At 44.8% G+C, this 19,068-nt stretch overlaps 1 protein-coding gene across 4 annotated transcripts in view; it reads left to right on the forward strand.

The window, feature by feature from the left end:
- GTF3C2 (general transcription factor IIIC subunit 2) overlaps window positions 1–19,068 on the forward strand; it is a 317,364-nt gene that overhangs the window by 275,330 nt on the left and 22,966 nt on the right. For all 4 annotated transcript variants that reach the window (XM_030199231.1, XM_030199230.1, XM_030199228.1 and 1 more), the window contains one exon: window positions 5,446–5,574. In XM_030199231.1, coding sequence (XP_030055091.1) covers window positions 5,446–5,574 — 129 coding nt within the window. The remainder of the gene's footprint in view (window positions 1–5,445; window positions 5,575–19,068) is intronic.

The following is a 19,068-nucleotide window of genomic DNA, read 5'->3' on the forward strand; positions in this document are numbered from 1 at the left end:
TCCATTCTAGGCATTCTGCTTCAGTCTCAGCAGACAGTAGAATATCATCTACATAGACAAACAATGACACCGTGTCAGGCAATTGACTCCTGAAATCCTTTAAATCCATCATTAGTTGTTTTGAGAATACCGATGGACTATCAGTAAAGCCTTGAGGCATCCTAGTCCACCTGTATGCCTCATTCTGTACTATAAATGACGTCAAATCCCTAGACTCTGGGTGAAGAGGTATTGAAAAGAATGCATTAGACAAGTCAATAACAGTGTTATATGCATATATATTCTGGGTGTGCAAAAGTGTAGCAGGATTTGCACAAATCGGAAATTGATTTTTTGTAACCTCATTTAGCTCTCTTAAATCATGTACTATCCTTACATTGTTTTCCCCTTTTGGGACTGGAAACAATGGGGTATTATACGGGGATACTGAAGGTTCAATAATACCACATTTCAATAATTTATCAATGTGCTCCAGGGTTTTGGATACTAATTTAGGTCGTATGGGGTAAGGGTCTTGCTTCGGCCCCTTTGCCCCTTCTATTAATTCTATCTTATGGGGTTTTGCATTTACAGCTAGTCCATATGGTGAATCACTTGTACTCCAAATATGTTGTGGTAATTCTTCCATAACCCTTACTTTATTTTCATTATTCAACTGTTGAACCATGGTGAGCAAACTTGGTATTTCTTTATTTCCAAAATCTAAACACAATCCTAATTGAGACAATAAGTCTCTACCACACAAATTTACTGGGCAATCAGGTGCCACTAAGAAGGGTACCACAGCCTCCCTTGAACCGTGCGGTTGGCATTCCAAGCGCACCAGAATCGGTTCTGTTAGCCTTTTTCTTTGTTCTATCCCCGTAAATCCCACTGTTGTTCTATACTGATTTGAAAGCTTAACTCCTAGTGGTTTTACACACAACACAGAAGTACTCGCCCCTGTATCTATCAAAAATCTCACAGGAGTTCCATATTTGCCAATTGTCAATGTAATAAAGGGTTCCCTTGTGTCTAATCTGAAAATCATTCCCTCTTCCTGACACTGGTCTGCTTCCAGTCAATAGCATTGATCTGGAATATTCTGCCAAGTTGGAAAAGCATTTACAGTACCCTGTCTCTGTACTGCCGCTCTTGGTCCCTGTGATTGCGTCGCTGGCTGCTGTATTGCAGTCTGCGGGGCACTCACAGGCATCCCTATTACTTGTGGCATCAATCCTTGCTGTGTCTGCATTTGTACTTGGGGCATTCCTGCATTCTGATAACATTCTGAAGCATAGTGACCAAATTGCTGACATCCCCAACATTGTACATGTGCCCTTCTATTAGGTGATAGTCCTGATCCTTGCATCCCTCGACCTCTACCCCTGCCTCTAACCATACCTCGTCCCCTTGGTTGGTACGGCCGGCTATATCCCGGTTGTACATAGTAAATGACCTGTGGAGGTGAGGCAGAGGGTGTTACAATTGTTTCTTGTTTTTTATTTCTATCCTGTTCCTTGCTTTCCAAATCCTTTAACTGCATAGTCATTAACTTAGAAGTTAATTTAGCCTGTTCTTTCTGTGGGGTCTCTATCAGTTTACGATGCACATTACTAAAATGCATCAATGTCTCTCTTATTTCTGGCCACGGCTTTGAGGACAGGGCAATAACAGCATCTAAATTCTTACGCATATTATCAGGCAGTGTGGACATAAATAGGTGTAAAAATACTGCTACATTATGATCCACATCTGCATCTTGCCCTGTTTGAGCCTTATACAAATTTATACATTTTGTCAAATGTGCCGAAAAATCAGTTTTAGGGTCCCACTTATTTGCCGTTATGGCTGAAAAATCAATCGGGGTTGGATACATTACATGCAGAGCTGCAGAAAGAGCAGCCTTAACATTCCCTGCATATACATCCCCATCTGCAGTATGTAACAGCAGACGCTGATATCCACACTGCACTGCCAGTTGAGAAATACTGATACCCGATGCTGCACATAAAGCTTTAAAATCTCCAATAGTCAATTGAGTCCCTGCAGTTGCCTGTTCTATCCCATCTAACCACATACGAGCTCCTTTCACTATACTGGGAATTTTTGCAACTAAAGTTGTAACATCTACGGGGGTGTATGGTTTGTAATGTTGTATTCGATTGCCAGCTGCGTCCAAGCGCGTCATAACTGGCATGTGTAAAGCACTACTATCTAAAGCACTGCAAATCTCCTGTTTACCTTCCTCTTCCACCTCTTCTTCAGCCTGTTTCATTTTGTAAAACCAATCGTCCCAGTACTCCAGCCCTGCTTTAATAAAGCCCAGGCTTCCCGCCTTGGGGCAATATTTATTTATTACTTTTGTCAAACTCTGTACGTCCTCATGTGAGGTAGGTCCTCCCTTATCACAGGGGAAAAGGAGATCTTTAACTTCCAACAGGTTCTTAGTAACTCCCCACCATTCTGCCCCATATTTAGTTTTATCCAATCTCACAAGTTCTGCAGCTACATGGGTTTCCTTAAAAATTGCCTTTGACGGTCTGGGTGTCAATTTGGGCGGTGTTTCCCTGATTTTAAACGTGGGTGTCTGAGGATCTACTCTAAGGGAAGGTTCAGGGGGTGACTCGGTACATAGCCGAAGCCGTCCCTCAATTTCAAATTGTGTTGCCAGATCATATTGTTCTGATGTAATTAGGGTTTTCAAATCAGGGTAAGTGCCTGATTCTGCACTAGATTTTCCTTTTTCTTTCTGTCTCACCCGTTTTTTTTCCTTTTTCTGTTCCCTAGTCCCCACATCACTGTCCTCATTATCCCCTCCCTTTTCACTTTCTGACTCACTGGGGGGGTCATCAAGAGCCGAATACCCAGCGCATGGCACAGAGCGCTTTGACTTTAATTCCTTCATTTTATCAGTCGCCCTTAGGGGGCACAACGTGTCCCTGCTAGATTCATATGACGGGGGATTATTTCTTTCTGCCTCTTTTTGTATCCTATCTACATCAGCATGAAAGAGATCTGCTGCTACAGAAAATAAATTCCAAATTGTAAGATGCTTCTCTAAGCTTTTCTTCTGCCTAGTTTTATTTTTATTTTCTTGTAAATAGCTCAGGAGAGATAATAATTTTGGACGATCAAATGATCCATCCTGAGACCAGCTCAAAACAGAATCTTTTCCTTCATATTTAACCCATTTCTCATGTATTTTTTCAATCTGTTTTTTTTCTAATGGGAATAATTCTATGACATGCTGCAAAGGGGTGCATTTTTTTGAACTATCTAAATCTAAATACATAGCATATACAGGAGGCTTTTCTTTCTTATCTGCCCCTTTTCCTTTCATTTTATTCTGACTATTACAATTTCTCCTATAAAGCCACAACCTACAAAAATATACTACTGCACCTAAACCAAGAAAATATACAAAACAGAAAACTACAAAGCTAAACAAATATACTACTAATAAGTCCACAATGTAAGCTTACTTACGCGTCTTCTTATTTCTCTTTTTAGCAAGCCCAGGAGTTGTCACCTGTATGTCCACGTCAGTAGTTTGATCAATCCCACATCAGTGGAGCACAGTAATCAGGCGTAAACAACGCTTGCTCTCTCAAAATCCTGTAAAAAACTTCGTTAACAACAAACACTTAATTTGTTATTCGTCTCGCCTTCTCTTTTCCGTGTGCGGCCTAATTGTACTCCTGGCTGGCTCGCCACTTTGAAGAGAAGACTAGACGAATTTCATATTTAATATAACAGTTTATTTACAATTCTACTGATTACCCTTAATTGGGATAGTCAGGAAGCATTTCTGTACTCAAATCATATCTACACAAGCAATATACAGCAAAGATATTAGCATGCTTAAAGCTAAGGAGTCAGAATGAATGCTTAAAAACAAAGCAATGTACAGCAGAGAGAGAAATCAGAGTGCTTAAAGCAATGCTATAGACAGACAAAGAGAAATTCAAAATGCTTACTTATTTCTTTGTTCCCTCTAGTTTTATACCGGGCCTCTGACTAATTCTCTCATACAACATTCCTGTGCAAGTCTCTGAATACCACAAACTGTTAATCATGTGCAGAACATCTGCTTTCTATTACCCCCCTATTTAGCCCACAGACTTTCTGGAGCCTGCCTTTGGCTGATGGATGTGGGCCCCATCATGTCCCAGGAGATTTAGTGTTGAACCAGCTAGCTCTGCTGTTCTTTGAAGCATTCCACTTCAATTTTTAATACTTTTATTCAACATTTTTATGCTTTTGTTCAACAGTATCCCACATTTTCCCACCTATTTGCAGGCTCAATGTGGCTTACATAGTACCGTCAAGGCGTTTGCCCAGTCAGTTGTTAGCAAATACAAGGTTGTATAGTGATCGAATGAGGTATATGTGGAGGGTCGGAAGGGATGAAGATTGTGTGTTGTCCAGTACGATCATTAGGCATGCTGTGCTTCTGGGTGAAGAGGTTTATGTAGGGTCGTTGGGGTAGGCCTTTTTGAAGAGGTTGGTTTTTAGTGATTTCCTGAAGTTCAGGTGGTCATGGATAGTTTTCACAGCTTTTGGGAGGCCATTCCATAGTTGTGCGCTTATGTAGGAGAAGCCGGATGTGTAAGTTGTTTTATATTTCAGTCCTTTGCAATTTGGGTAGTGTAAGATTAGGTATGATCTTGACGATCCGACTGTTTCTTATTGGTAGATCTATAAGGTCTATCATGTATCCTGGGACTACGCCATATATAATTTTGTGGACTAAAGTGCAGATTTTGAAGATGATCCGTTCTTTGATTGGGATCCAACGCAGCTTTTCTCAAAGGGGTTTGGCACTTTCGAAGCGTGTTTTGCTGAATATCAACCTGGCTGCTGTAATTTGGGCGGTCTGGAGTTTTTTTGTGAGTTGTTCTTTGCATCTCGTGTAGATTCCGTTGCAATAATCTGCATGACAATAATCAGATGACGTTTAATGTGAGCAAGTGCAAAGTGAAGGAATTCTGCAGGTGTTCCATATTGGACAGTTGTGCAGAATTTCTCCAGGAATGGCACCAGTGTTGAATGCTATCTGGATAAATATAACCAGTTAAGTTGGACCAGATATAGCCTAGATAGTTTCTGTTGAGATAGAGGCATATTTTCAAAGCACTTAGCCTTCCAAAGTTCCATAGAAACCTATGGAACTTTGGAAGGCTAAGTGCTTTGAAAATATGCCTCTTTGTAATAGGTGGTATATTAAATCAGATTGAAATGTGAAATAAGTTAACCAGAAAAAGTGTCTGGTTAACTTTAAGTAGCCATATTTCAATGGTTCTGACTTCATTGGATATCTTTTTAAGTATTCAGTTAGAGTTAACAGGATTTGACAAAACTGAATATTGACCACTACTATTCTGTGCGTAAAATTAGTATTGTCTCTGTCTAAAAGTAATAAGACATTTCACCATGTTTTCACTTTTTTATGTTCCCTTACAGAGTATCTCTGGCTCAGACTGGCTGAACAGCATTACTGCTGGAGACCTCACTGGAGAAGTCATTGCTGCTGTACTGCCTGACCTGAATCTCAATCCTAGCCATATCAAGCGAACCTCAGAACGAAGATTTGTATGTTGGTGTCTTGAGTTCTTCTAAAATGTGTAAAAAGAAAAAAAATTCCAAATCTTTCAAAAGAAACTTCACCTTATATTATAAATAAGAATGGAGTAAAGGCCCGTAGGCAACCTGTTATAGCGCTAATCAATCAAAGGCATAAAAACCTCCACAGACAACGTGTCTCACATAAAGCCAGGAAAAAAACTGTCTTCATTAATATCCAAAGTCCAAAATAACGTATTTTTCATAGAAAACATTCAGCCTCTGGGTCCAATGCTGCCAGCGTTTCGCAAACTACTTCAGGGACTGGGAACTGCAAAAGAACACCTTATCAGTAATACCAGACAATCTGTGCGAAATAAATTCAGTGATCAAAAGGCTTAAACACCTCAATACATCGACACGGTGCTGTAATCAGCTATTGGTCCAGGCTCACACAAACATGACGGCTCCATTACTTAAAGGTCTCACAACCAATAACAGCATGAAATCAGAAGGAGGCAAGATAACATCATAAGTACATAAGTATTGCCATACAGAGACAGGCATAAGGTCCATCAAACCCAGCATCCTGTCTCCAACAGTGGCTAATCCAGGTTATAAGTACCTGGCAAGATCCCAAAACAGTACAATACATTTTATGCTGCTTATTCTAGAAATATAAACACATACACCAGTAGAAGTGATTGTGAGAGTATCAGATGCGTGAATATTCTGATTTACTTCAGGGACAGTCTCATATGGTCACCAGGATAATGTATCTCACCAATCACGGGTGTATCCTTCCTCTGTGACAGTTGTAATCATCAACTGACCCCCTCCTTCCACTATATGTAAAGTTTTTTTTTATCTGTTTTTATATACATTTTTCTTATTTCTAATATTGCTTCTTTTTTTCTTTTTTTTAAATGTTCCACAACTTATGTATATGCTTTATACCCTCTGGTATTGCTATTCCAAAAATGTCAACGGTATTTGTCGTAATGCTCGGTTATTGCAGTAATGCTTTACGCGCCCTTACACTGGGTGTCCACACTTAACAATAGCCGTCTTCACTCTGAGCTTAATTGTTCATGGCTCGGGCAGCCATACTTTTCGCGCCCAAGCACTAGCCGTCTTAACCGTCAATAATGGCCGTCTGCATTCTCCACTTATCTGTAAAGATGCTCGCTCGTTTCCTCCGGTCCGTCCAGGTGCTGATCTTGCCCCGACAGGTGCCTGTTTCGCTCCTTATGGCTTTTTCAAGGGGTATACGCACTGAGGACAGTCTCTCAGTCACCATTCACATTCAGCATGAACTTAATCTAATAAAATTGAGCTGTTAAAAAAGTAATAAAGAAGCAAGAGGCAGGAAAGCCAGTTAATTTTAAAGGAAAGGTCTGCGTACAATAAATTTCACAGGCAGCTGAATTTTCTCTGAAAGAAAAACAAAACTGGAACGTTACAGTCACGCCCACACATCAAGAGAAAGGAGAAGAGAAAAAAAAAACAGAGCTGCGGCTTTTAACTCCTCTGCTGCCAGGAAGTAGTAAAAGAAAAAACACAGCTGTTCTTAAATGTTAGGTATTAGGACACGAAAACAGTTCTCGGTGATAAGACTTTATGTAAGTATAAAAATTGATGAATATATTTAACTTTCCCACAAGTTGGTACGGGGCGAAGCCGGAGCAGGCTTTGTGTGTCAGAAATGCTCTCTTTTATGGAGAAGAGAGGCTTAGAATGATAGCTGGAATGGCATAAATCCCATGGGAGTTCAGTGAGGCTGGCATGAAGACCGCCCTTGAGAAGGAGTGGCCTAGTGGTTAGGGTGGTGGACTTTGGTCTTGGGGAACTGAGGAACTGAGTTCGATTCCCGGCACAGGCAGCTCCTTGTGACTCTGGGCAAGTCACTTAACCCTCCATTGCCTGCCGCATTGAGCCTGCCATGAGTGGGAAAGCGCGGGGTACAAATGTAACAAAATATATATATATATATGCCAGAACAACAAGTGGTTGCCAACCTTAAAAAAGGATGGAAGTTTAGAAGTGGATATATAATAGAGAAGAGTTAGAAGATAGTCACTAGGCACCAGTTCCAACACATTAGTGTGTCTTCACCAAGGTACATGCTAGCAGAAAATGAAAAATAAAGACACAGACAGTAAACTAGATTGAGTTACCAAGGAAAGACACGTGGTGAGTGTTTTCACTTTTACCAACAAGGATTTTATTGATGAAACCCAATACTCAATTCTGTGTAAAGCAGCAAAGACTAACAAATGAAAGACAAGGAATTAAAAGGTTATAAATTAGATCATGTTATCAAAATTCAATACTGGGCATAATTTTTAAAGTAAACATGGTGTTATATTCAACTAAATATGATAAATTACCAAAATGGTGTCTTAGACCTAGAAGTACTTCTTATGTATATGAATTAACACAGCTACCTCAGAGGCAGAAAAAATGTACAAGATACCCTATCGGGATTAAACTGCAGCTGAAACCCCGATGGAATGCACTGAGGAATAAGTAAATATATACTTTCCATATTCCACTGGAATAGCTATGTCAATTAGCAAAAGAACATGACCAATGAATATTATTTACTCTAACACATTTCAAACAATAGACATTAATTCCATAACCATTAAACATAAACTATTTTTCATAATTGAGAAAGAAGGCTCCTAGCAAGAATTTTTGTCTAGCAACAGTTTGTTAATGATTAATGAATATTACAAACAAAGGCAAAGATATAAACAGATTTTACAATTTTTGTGAAATAAGAGACAAACAAACAAAAAAAAAAGAGTGGATAGAGGTGATCAGTCTCTATCCACTTGTACATAAAAACAGACATAGATACAGACATAGACAGTAACTTAGAAAAGCATCTGGGGATTTTTAAGCACACACAGTCTGGTCCTGTGTATATGGGACAATTCTTAATCTTCAATCTAATAGCTACAAACTTTTAAACTAGGCATAGACAAATCTTGTTTCAAGGCTGTAAGTTGCAAAACCTATCTAGCTCTGCGATTTGAGTTGGAATTAAAAAGCTTGCACTAAGCTATTTCAATGGGAATCCCGTCTGCATAACTTAGAACAGCAAAGGGAAACTATCTGTGAATCACACAGTTCCGGGAATCATTGCATTGTTCCATGCGAAATCTTGAAACAGAAATAATGAGTTTATTTTGTTAACAGTATTTGCTTATCTAAAAACCCGTTAGAGACAGGATAAACAGCATGAGAAAGGTACAGAATTGGAATGCACTGTTTAAGTGTGTGATTTATGGTTGAAATGAGATGCTTGTCAGAGTGCTTTACGGTTAAAAGGATGACAGTGTGTCGCACTGTCGCAACTGTGACGGAGCAAGAAATAAAGAAGGGAAAATTAACAGAAAAGGTTTAGGAGTTAAAGCTTAAACTGTCAGATACAGGAATGTGTTAATTACTCAGCCTTTGCTAGTAGTGCATATCAGGAGAACAAAACAAAATATATGACCTTGTGTGAAGGGAAGAAGAAAAGAAACAGACTTTTTTTTTTTTTAACAGGCTTTTGACAACACAGACTACCTTAGATCTGTTGCCAGTGAAACTAAGTGGGATATAAGGGAACAAACAACTATTCTCAGAAACAATAACTAACTTGGCTACGCTGTATGTGGCAGGGGAGGAAATTTTTCACTCTGAAGTAAGGAGTCAATGTCATTCTCATGTTGAGAAACGAAAACTTACTGGTTTAAAGCTTGAAGGTGCTTCAGGAGAGGTACCTCTTTTTAGTTTTTTCAATATCCTATATAATAAAACTCACCCTCAACGTTCTGAAGCCACTGACGTCAGTGAAGCCAAGCCACTGACGTCATTTCCTTCAAGACAGGTTCGAAGGGTTCGTGGTGGTGAAGCCACAGAAATCGCCAAGTCTCCGGGCCCCGCCCTCGCGTCAAACGTGATGACGTCGAGGGCGGAGCAATGGCGTCACACACTGAGGGCGGAGCAATGGCGTACGTTCAGGAGGTGCGGAGCAATGGCGTCACAACGACAAAGGGGTGGGTAGGGGGGGGGTGTTGGGGAGGAAAACCTTGCTAGCGCCCATTTCATTTGCTCCAGAAACGGGCCTCTTTTACTAGTAATTTATAAATTATTGCAAAATTTGTAAATCAAAGGATCCTTTATATGGCCAAAAAAAAATCAGTTTGTCCTTTGTTGCAATCATGTCATTGGTTACAAATATATTCTAATTCTTTTCGCTGTGTAAAAATAAACATCTTACTACAATTTTGCCATAATGTAAACAACAACAAAAAACAAACCTAATAGACTTTCTTAAAAGATATAGTCAAATTATACTTACAAATGGATGTCTGTTAGGCACTTACAGAGGCAATCACAGGACAATATTCAGAGAATCTGCAGCTGAACCCAACTATCGTATTACCAAAACATCCTGCACTGATTTTCTTGTTAAGACACAGCGAACATAACATCTTTAAAAAAAATGTAGGGAATTCCAACAGTGGATAAAGAGCATAGGCGTCCAGTATAAGAGGCTTGGGGAGGCTAAGCCTCCCCAGCCGCAAGCCCCAAGCGTCTCTCTCTCTCTCTCTCATCTATCATACCTCGTGGTGGTAGAGCTGCAGTGAAAAGCATTGCAGGCTGATGGGCTCTGTGCTTTGTTTTACCTTCTCTCTCTCTCTCTCTCAGCTCTGGCCCGCCCTCATTTCCTGTTTACGCAAGGGCGGGCCAGAGCTGAGAGAGAGAGAAGGCAAAACAAAGCACGGAGCCCAGCAGCCTGCAATGCTTTTCACTGCTGCTCTAACACCACGAGGTATGATAGGTGATGTTTAAAATTTGGAGGAAGCCTGGAACTCGAAGGGAGCGAGGGAGGGGGGACCCTGGAACTGTCTGGGAGGGAGGGGGACCCTGGAACGGTCTGTGATGGAGGGAGGGAGGGGGAACCCTGGAACTGTCTGTGATGCAGGGGGGAGGGGGACCCTGGAACTGTCTGTGATGGAGGGAGGGGGGACCCTGGATCTGTTGGGGAGGGAGGGGGGACCCTTGAACTGTCTGGGAGGGAGGGGGACCCTGGAACTGTCTGTGATGAGTCTGAATTCTTGAGGTAACTTTCCAGTTCAGTATTTTGCCTTCATATCTGTTGTCATGTGTTTTTCATGTGTGATCAAGATGCAGTATTCTGCTAGCGTGTAGTATTTGCAGCCCTTTTTGTTTTGTTTATGTTTTGTTTCACTAGGTTGTGTACTGGTGTTAGAGCCAGGTGTAATTATAGTGCTGCCTTTCCAGGCATAAGGTTGTAGCTCGTCCTGTCCTTGGAATTAGTGCTGTTATGGTTTGGTAAGGTTATGAGTGTGTTTTTGCACAAGTTTGTGTATAGTGTTTTGCAGTGGAGAGATTGTGTGTTGGCCTTACTGAGGTGGCACCAAAACATCAGAAAGGGTTTTAGAGCCTAAATCATGACAAACTACCTCTTGAAGGATCTACATATGGTCGTTAATAAAAGGAGCTCATTGTGAACACTAGCCACCTTAAAAGGGTGTTTTTTGGCTCTACACGTATCATGATATTATGATCCCTTGTTTCATATTGTTGACGGTCTGCATTTTCCGTATGGTAGTATATTGGTGTATTAGGTTCTGCCCAGTGTAATATTTATGGTACAGTAAGGTTATGAGTGTGTTTTTGCACAAAGTTGTGCATATTGTTTTGCAGTTGAGCAATTGTGGTTAGTATATGCATTGAGCAACCACTTTATTCTTTGACATGATACATATTTAATATCTAAATTTAATAAAAGGTATTGTGATTATTTTATTTTTACTTATTTTTTTTTCTGTGTCAGACAATTATGGATGTAAACCCCACCCCCTTTAGCCTCCCCAGACAATTGGGCCACCGACCGCCTATGATAAAGAGCAAATCAATTCAAATAAAAACTAGAAATATGTATGGTTTGCATTGCACCTTTTCATGGCCTCTATGATATACACCCCCTAACCCTCCTTTCCTCTAGGGTATACATATTGAGATACTCTCTTTCTCATACATCTTTTGGCACACGTTTTGTTGCCTTCCTCTGCACATAAGCACCGCCATACTGGGAAAAGATCAAGGGTCCATCAAGCCTAGCATCCTCTCTCTGACAGCAGCCAATCCAGGCTTCTAGAACCTGGCAACCCCCCCCCCCCCCCCCAAAAAAAAAAAAAAAAAAAAAATTAATAATGTTCAATGGACTTTTCCTTCAGGAATCTGTCCAAGCCCTAAGCGGGTTACAAATAAAACTAAAAACAAGTATAATTAACACTGATTCCAAGCTTAAATCCATAACAGCATTAAGTATAGGCCTGTACAAATAATGGCGTTTTCAACTGTTTCTTAAAATCAGATATTGATGTCATCATACAGAGAGTCAATAAGCACCAAATTATTTACGTGGAAGGGAGCTCACAATCAACCTGTTTAATAAATGCTCTACTTCACTCTACTATTCCATCAATATACTCATTCAGGAAACAGTCCACTGGGTTCAGAAACCATAGTGTTCTTAAAAGGATCTATCAGATCAGCGCACCTTCCCCTAATAAGGCTAAATGAGCCTAGCATATATCTGAAAAGGGGCGTAACGCAATCCTCATCGATCCTTAAGTGTATTTTCTCCAATTTTTTCCGTTTTTAATTTTAAACAACTTTTATATTTTTTCTTTCAGTTATTGCGCACAGCATTTTCTTAATATATTAAAGTACTTAGCTTTTAACTTTCAATTTAGCAGTTTTAGCTTTTCATTATATTCATAGACTGGAGACCAGATGTCAACTGACACAGATCCATGTTTCGCGTTACAAAACGCTGTTTCAAGGCAGTCTCCTATGAAGAAAATAAACATTCTCAGAACATATTCATATCACTATGTCCCAGCACACAGCAAGATTTTTACTCACCACGCATATGTCAAACAGTCCCCATCAAAGATGGCCGACATTACAATTCTATGAGTTTTATATCTGGTCACGTAAACTGTGACGTAGAGCGCCGCTCCAAATCCCCGAGACAAAACAGCTGATAGAGCTTTAAACAGCATGGTAATCAAGAGCGCTCAAGATTCTACTAAAGTGCTCATCATGTAATGTCGGCCATCTTTGATGGGGACTGTTTGACATATGCGTGGTGAGTAAAAGTCTTGCTGTGTGCTGGGACATAGTGATATGAATATGTTCTGAGAATGTGTATTTTCTTCATAGGACACTGCCTTGAAACAGCGTTTTGTAACGCAAAACATGGATCTGTGTCGGTTGACATCTGGTCTCCAGTCTATGAATATAATGAAAAGCTAAAACTGCTAAATTGAAAATTAAAAGCTAAGTACTTTAATATATTAAGAAAATGCTGTGCGCAATAACTGAAAGAAAAAATATAAAAGTTGTTTAAAATTAAAAACGGAAAAAATTGGAGAAAATACACTTAAGGATTGCGTTACGCCCCTTTTCAGATATATGCTAGGCTCATTTAGCCTTATTAGGGGAAGGTGCACTGATCTGATAGATCCTTTTAAGAACACTATGGTTTCCGAACCCAGTGGACTGTTTCCTGATTCATACAGAGAGTGCCAGGCAATTTGTTCTACAAAAGTGGACCAGCAAAAGATAAGGCACTGTTTGAGGTGTCAGCATAGTATGGTTTTGTTATTGACGGCTGCAGCATCTGCCAGGTCCATGAAGATCTCGAGGAATGACCTTAATATGTGTGTACCTCACAACTTTGCCCTGGCTGTATCTATGAATGGATCACACAAGTGCCCATGATCTTATTGGCAAGCATAAATGTCTTTACACACGTTTGGCTATGAAATTTTATAAAAGTTCACCACCAAAGAGCCCAAAACCTGGTTCTGAACACAGTACTTGGGATACATCCAGGCAGTGGGATATTCACAATGAATATGCATGAAATAGATTTGCATACAGTGGAGGTAGTGCATACAAATCTCTCTCATGCATATTCCTTAGGTATGGATATCCTGAAAACTTGACTGGACTGAAAACCATTTTTCTAGATTATATCAATTGATTATATATTAAATATATTTGCTGATTGCTTATAAATCACTTAGATGTTTGACAATGGACAGTATAACAAATCTCTACTATAATAAAACGCACCTCCAACGTTCTGAAGCTGACTCTGTGGCTTCAGTGAAGGGTTTGTAAGGGTTCGTAAGATCGTAAGTCTGTCACATCTCTCTCTCTGCCCCGCCCTCGCGTCAAAACGTGATGACGTCGAGGGCGGCGGACCTATCAGAGGGAACCGCGTCAAGACGTCATGACGCAAGTGCAGGGCACAGACAGATATGACAGACTTATGAATGTGAAACCTTCAATGAAGCCACGGTGTCAGCTTCACAACATTGCAGGTGCGTTTTAGCGCATCAACCCCACCCTCCCGCCGTCCACAGACTACCCTCCCACCGCCAACCCGACATCGACCCTCTCGATGCATCATCCCCCCACACCCCGGGCACATCAACCCCCTAGCCACAGGAGGCAGCGGAAAAAATGATTCTTCGTAAACATGCAGCGGCTCACTCCCCAACTACCCCTCCAAACATTTAAAGCGCCAGGCTCGGCCCTGACTTCACCGTTTTCTTCTCTGTCTCTCTCTGGATCTCGGCCGCATGCTGCGTTTTCGCAGGGCTATGTGCTGGCACTGGTAAGACACCTGGCGATAGCGGTGCAGGAACTGGCACTAACACACTGCACAGGCTGCTTGCAACGGAATCCACATTCTCCGAGGACAAGCAGGCTGCTTGTTCTCGCGACTGGGTTGACATCCACGGCAGCCCCCACCAACCGGAACAAAACTTCGCAGGCAGTCCCGCATGCAGGGCACGCCCACCGCGCATGCGCGGCCGTCTTCCCGCCCGTGCGCGACCGTTCCCGCTCAGTCTTTTCTTTTCCGCGTTGGAGAGAGCCGTGTTCATCTCTGTCAGCCCCGGAAACCGGACCGCGCCTTAGTCGCAAGTTTTTTCTTCGTTGTTTTTCTTTGATTGTTTTCTTTTATTCTGTTAAAAAAAAAAAAAAGAGAAAACTTTGTTTTCCCCTCGTACTTTTAGCGGGGGCGCCTCGGCGGTCGATTTATTTTTCGAGGTGTGATTTTTACCGCCACCATCGACGACTTTGACTTCACCGACGCGATTTTTCCATCGATATCCTCGAAGGTCCTGAGCGGATTTAAGAAGTGTGGTCGGTGCGGCCGGCATATCTCGCAGACCGACACTCACGCTTGGTGCCTCCAGTGCCTCGAGCCGGAGCACAATACCAAGACGTGCACCTTGTGTCTCGGTTTACGGAAACGGACACAGGTGGCGAGGCAAGTTCTTCGGGACCATCTTTTCGGAACTTGCGCCGGCCCCTCGACTTCGACGGCATCGGTGTCGACGGCCGCATCTTCGGTACCGGTACCGATGTCCACGAAATCGGCACCGACGGCACCGACCCCAGGAGCACAGGTCCCGTTGGCCCGCCGGTCTTCCGGAGATGGCAGGGGTGAGAGGCCGCGTGGGCATTCGGCCCCGGTCACTCCCTCTACCCAGGGCCCTCGGGACCGAACCCTGTCAGACTCGAGGCCGAGGGGGATCTACCTCCTCCTCTTTGGTACCGCCAAGCGCCGATGACGGGCACCGGAAGAAGGCTAAAAAGCACCGTCATCGGTCGCCCACGGCGCATGTGGCTACCGGCTCCAGAGATGACTCGACACCAAGGAAGCGGCAGCGCCGGGAGGAGCGTTCCCCCTCGGTGGTAGAGGTATCGCTACGTCACTGCACCAGCACTTCGGTGCCGTCTCCTGGACCCGAGCAGATTCCGGCACCTCTACCGGCCCCCTCGCCTTTCCCGACAGCGGGCCTTGACGAGTGCCTCCGAGCCATCCTTCCAGGGATCCTGGAAGGGCTGATGCGCCAGACTGTGCAGGCGCCGGGGGTGCTTGCGCCCCCGGCGCCGTTGACGGAGGCGCCGGCGTGCTGTAGCCCGGTGCCGAGGCCTTCGACGCCGACGCCGCTTGCGGTGCCGGTCTCGACCGCCACGCAGGTGGAGTCGACGTCGATGGAGGGAGCTTCATCCCCGCCAGCGCGGGAGTTCACCGCTCGACGACGCCACCGAGGACTCGGTGCCTCGAAGTCGAGCCGGGCCCGGTTGAGGTCTGAGCTATAGGAGCTCATGTCCGACACCGAGGAAGAGGCCTCGTGGGGGGAGGAGGAGGACCCCAGATATTTCTCCTCAGAGGAGTCTGTGGGCCTTCCCTCCGACCCCACTCCTTCACCAGAGAGGAATCTCTCGCCACCTGAGAGCCTCTCCTTTGCCTCCTTTGTCAGGGATATGTCTATCTGCATTCCCTTTCCCGTGGTCTCTGTGGATGAGCCGAGGGCCAAGATGCTCGAGGTCCTCGACTATCCATCACAACCTAGAGAGTCCTCCACGGTACCATTGCACAATGTCCTCAAAGAGACACTGCTTCGGAACTGGTTGAGACCTTTATCTAATCCCACCATTCCCAAGAAAGCGGAGTCCCAATACAGGATCCACTCAGACCCAGAGTTAATGCGGCCCCAATTGCCTCATGACTCGGCGGTCGTGGACTCTGCTCTCAAGAGGGCACGGAGTTCGAGGGATACCGCTTCGGCGCCCCCGGGGCGGGAGTCTCGCACTCTGGACTCGTTTGGGAGGAAGGCCTACCAATCTTCAATGCTCGTGACCCGCATCCAATCCTACCAGCTCTACACGAGCATACACATGCGGAATAATGTGAAGCAACTGGCGGACCTGGTCGACAAGCTACCCCCGGAGCAGTCCAGGCCTTTTCAGGAGGTGGTCAGGCAGCTGAAGGCGTGCAGAAAGTTCCTGTCCAGGGGTATTTATGACACCTGTGATGTGGCATCTCGAGCTGCGGCCCAAGGTATAGTGATGCGCAGACTCTCATGGCTGCGTGCCTCTGACCTGGACAACCGCACCCAGCAGAGGCTGGCTGATGTCCCTTGGTGGGGGAATAATATTTTCGGCGAGAAGGTCGAGCAGTTGGTGGACCAACTACATCAGCGGGAAACCGCCCTCGACAAGCTCTCCCACCGGACGCCTTCAGCATCCACCTCTGCAGATGGACGTTTTTCCCAGGCCCGGCAGGCTGCGCCCTACGCCTTCAACAAGCGTAGGTACACCCAGCCGGCCCGAAGGCCTCATCAGGCACAGGGACAGTCCCAGCGCGCTTGTTCCCGTCAACAGCATGCGCCTAAGCAGCCCCCTGCGCCTCCACAGCAAAAACCGGGGACGGGTTTTTGACTGGATCCATGGGAACATAGCCGCCATCAAAGTGTCCGTACCGGACGATCTGCCAGTCAGGGGGACGTTGAAACTTTTTCACCAAAGGTGGCCTCTAATAACCTCCGACCAGTGGGTTCTCCAAATAGTGCGGTGCGGATACACCCTGAATTTGGCCTCCACTCCACCAAATTGTCCTCCGGGAGCCCAATCCTTCAGCTCCCATCACAAGCAGGTACTTGCAGAGGAACTCTCCGCCCTTCTCAGCGCCAATGCGGTCGAGCCCGTACCACCCGGGCAGGAAGGGCAGGGATTCTATTCCAGGTACTTCCTTGTGGAAAAGAAAACAGGGGGGATGCGCTCCATCCTAGACCTGAGAGACCTGAACAAATACCTGGTCAAAGAGAAGTTCAGGATGCTTTCCTTGGGCACCCTTCTACCCATGATTCAGAAAGACGATTGGCTATGTTCCCTGGATTTAAAGGATGCATACACTCACATCCCGATACTGCCAGCTCACAGACAGTATCTCAGATTCCGTTTGGGAACACGGCACTTTCAGTACTGTGTGCTGCCCTTTGGGCTCGCCTCTGCGCCATGAGTGTTCACAAAGTGTCTCGTGGTGGTGGCGGCGGCGTACTTGCGCAAGCTGGGAGTGCACGTGTTCCTGTATCTCGATGATTGGCTGGTCAAGAACACCTCAGAGGCAGGAGCCCTTCGGTCCATGCAGTGCACTATCCACCTTCTGGAGCTGCTGGGGTTTGTGCTAAATTACCCGAAGTCCCATCTCCAGCCATTCCAATCGCTGGAATTCATAGGAGCGCTGCTGAATTCTCAGACGGCTCAGGCCTTTCTTCCCGAGGCAAGGGCGCAGAGCCTTCTGTCCCTTGCATCCCAGACCAGAGCGTCTCAGCAGGTCACGGCTCAGCACATGTTGAGACTCCTCGGTCACATGGCCTCCGCAGTTCATGTGACTCCCATGGCTCGCCTTCACATGAGACCTGCTCAATGGACCCTAGCTTCCCAGTGGTGTCAAGCCACCGGGAATCTAGAAGATGTCATCTGTCTCTCCATCAGTTGCCGCAATTCACTGCACTGGTGGACCATTCGGACCAATTTGACCCTGGGACGTCCATTCCAAATTCCACAGCCCACGAAAGTGCTGACGACGGATGCATCTCGCCTGGGGTGGATCAACCTCCTGGAGCTCCGAGCGGTCTGGAACGCACTGAAGGCCTTCAGAGATCGGCTGTCCTGTCAAATTATCCAAATTCGGACAGACAATCAGGTTGCAATGTATTACATCAACAAGCAGGGGGGCACCGGATCTCGCCCCCTGTGTCAGGAAGCCGTCGGGATGTGGCATTGGGCCTGCCAGTTCGGCATGCTTCTCCAAGCCACATACCTGGCAGGCGTAAACAACAGTCTGGCCGACAGACTGAGCAGAGTCGTCATGCAACCGCACGAGTGGTCGCTCCATTCCAGAGTGGTATGCAAGATCTTCCGAGAGTGGGGCACTCCCTCGGTGGACCTTTTCGCCTCTCGGACCAACCACAAGCTGCCTCTGTTCTGTTCCAGACTACAGGCACACGGCAGACTAGCGTCGGATGCCTTTCTCCTCCATTGGGGGACCGGCCTCCTCTATGCTTATCCTCCCATACCTTTGGTGGGGAAGACCTTACTGAAGCTCAAGCAAGACCACGGCACCATGATTCTGATAGCGCCTTTTTGGCCCCGTCAGATCTGGTTCCCTCTACTTCTGGAGTTGTCCTCCGAAGAACCGTGGAGATTGGAGTGTTTTCCGACTCTCATTTCACAGAACGACGGAGCGCTTCTGCACCCCATCCTTCAGTCTCTGGCTCTCACGGCCTGGATGTTGAGGGCGTAGACTTTGCTTCGTTGGGTCTGTCGGAGGGTGTCTTCCGCGTCTTGCTTGCCTCTAGGAAGGATTCCACTAAAAAGAGTTACTTTTTCAAGTGGAGGAGGTTTGTCGTTTGGTGTGAGAGCAAGGCCCTAGAACCTCGTTCTTGTCCTGCACAGAACCTGCTTGAATACCTTCTGTACTTATCAGAGTCTGGCCTCAAGACCAACTCAGTAAGGAATCACCTTAGTGCGATTAGTGCTTACCATCATCGTGTAGAGGGTAAAGCCATCTCTGGAGAGCCTTTAGTCGTCCGATTTATGAGAGGCTTGCTGTTGTCA

Source organism: Microcaecilia unicolor, chromosome 3, assembly GCF_901765095.1.
Source record: "Microcaecilia unicolor chromosome 3, aMicUni1.1, whole genome shotgun sequence".
NCBI classification, from domain to species: Eukaryota; Metazoa; Chordata; class Amphibia; order Gymnophiona; family Siphonopidae; genus Microcaecilia; species Microcaecilia unicolor.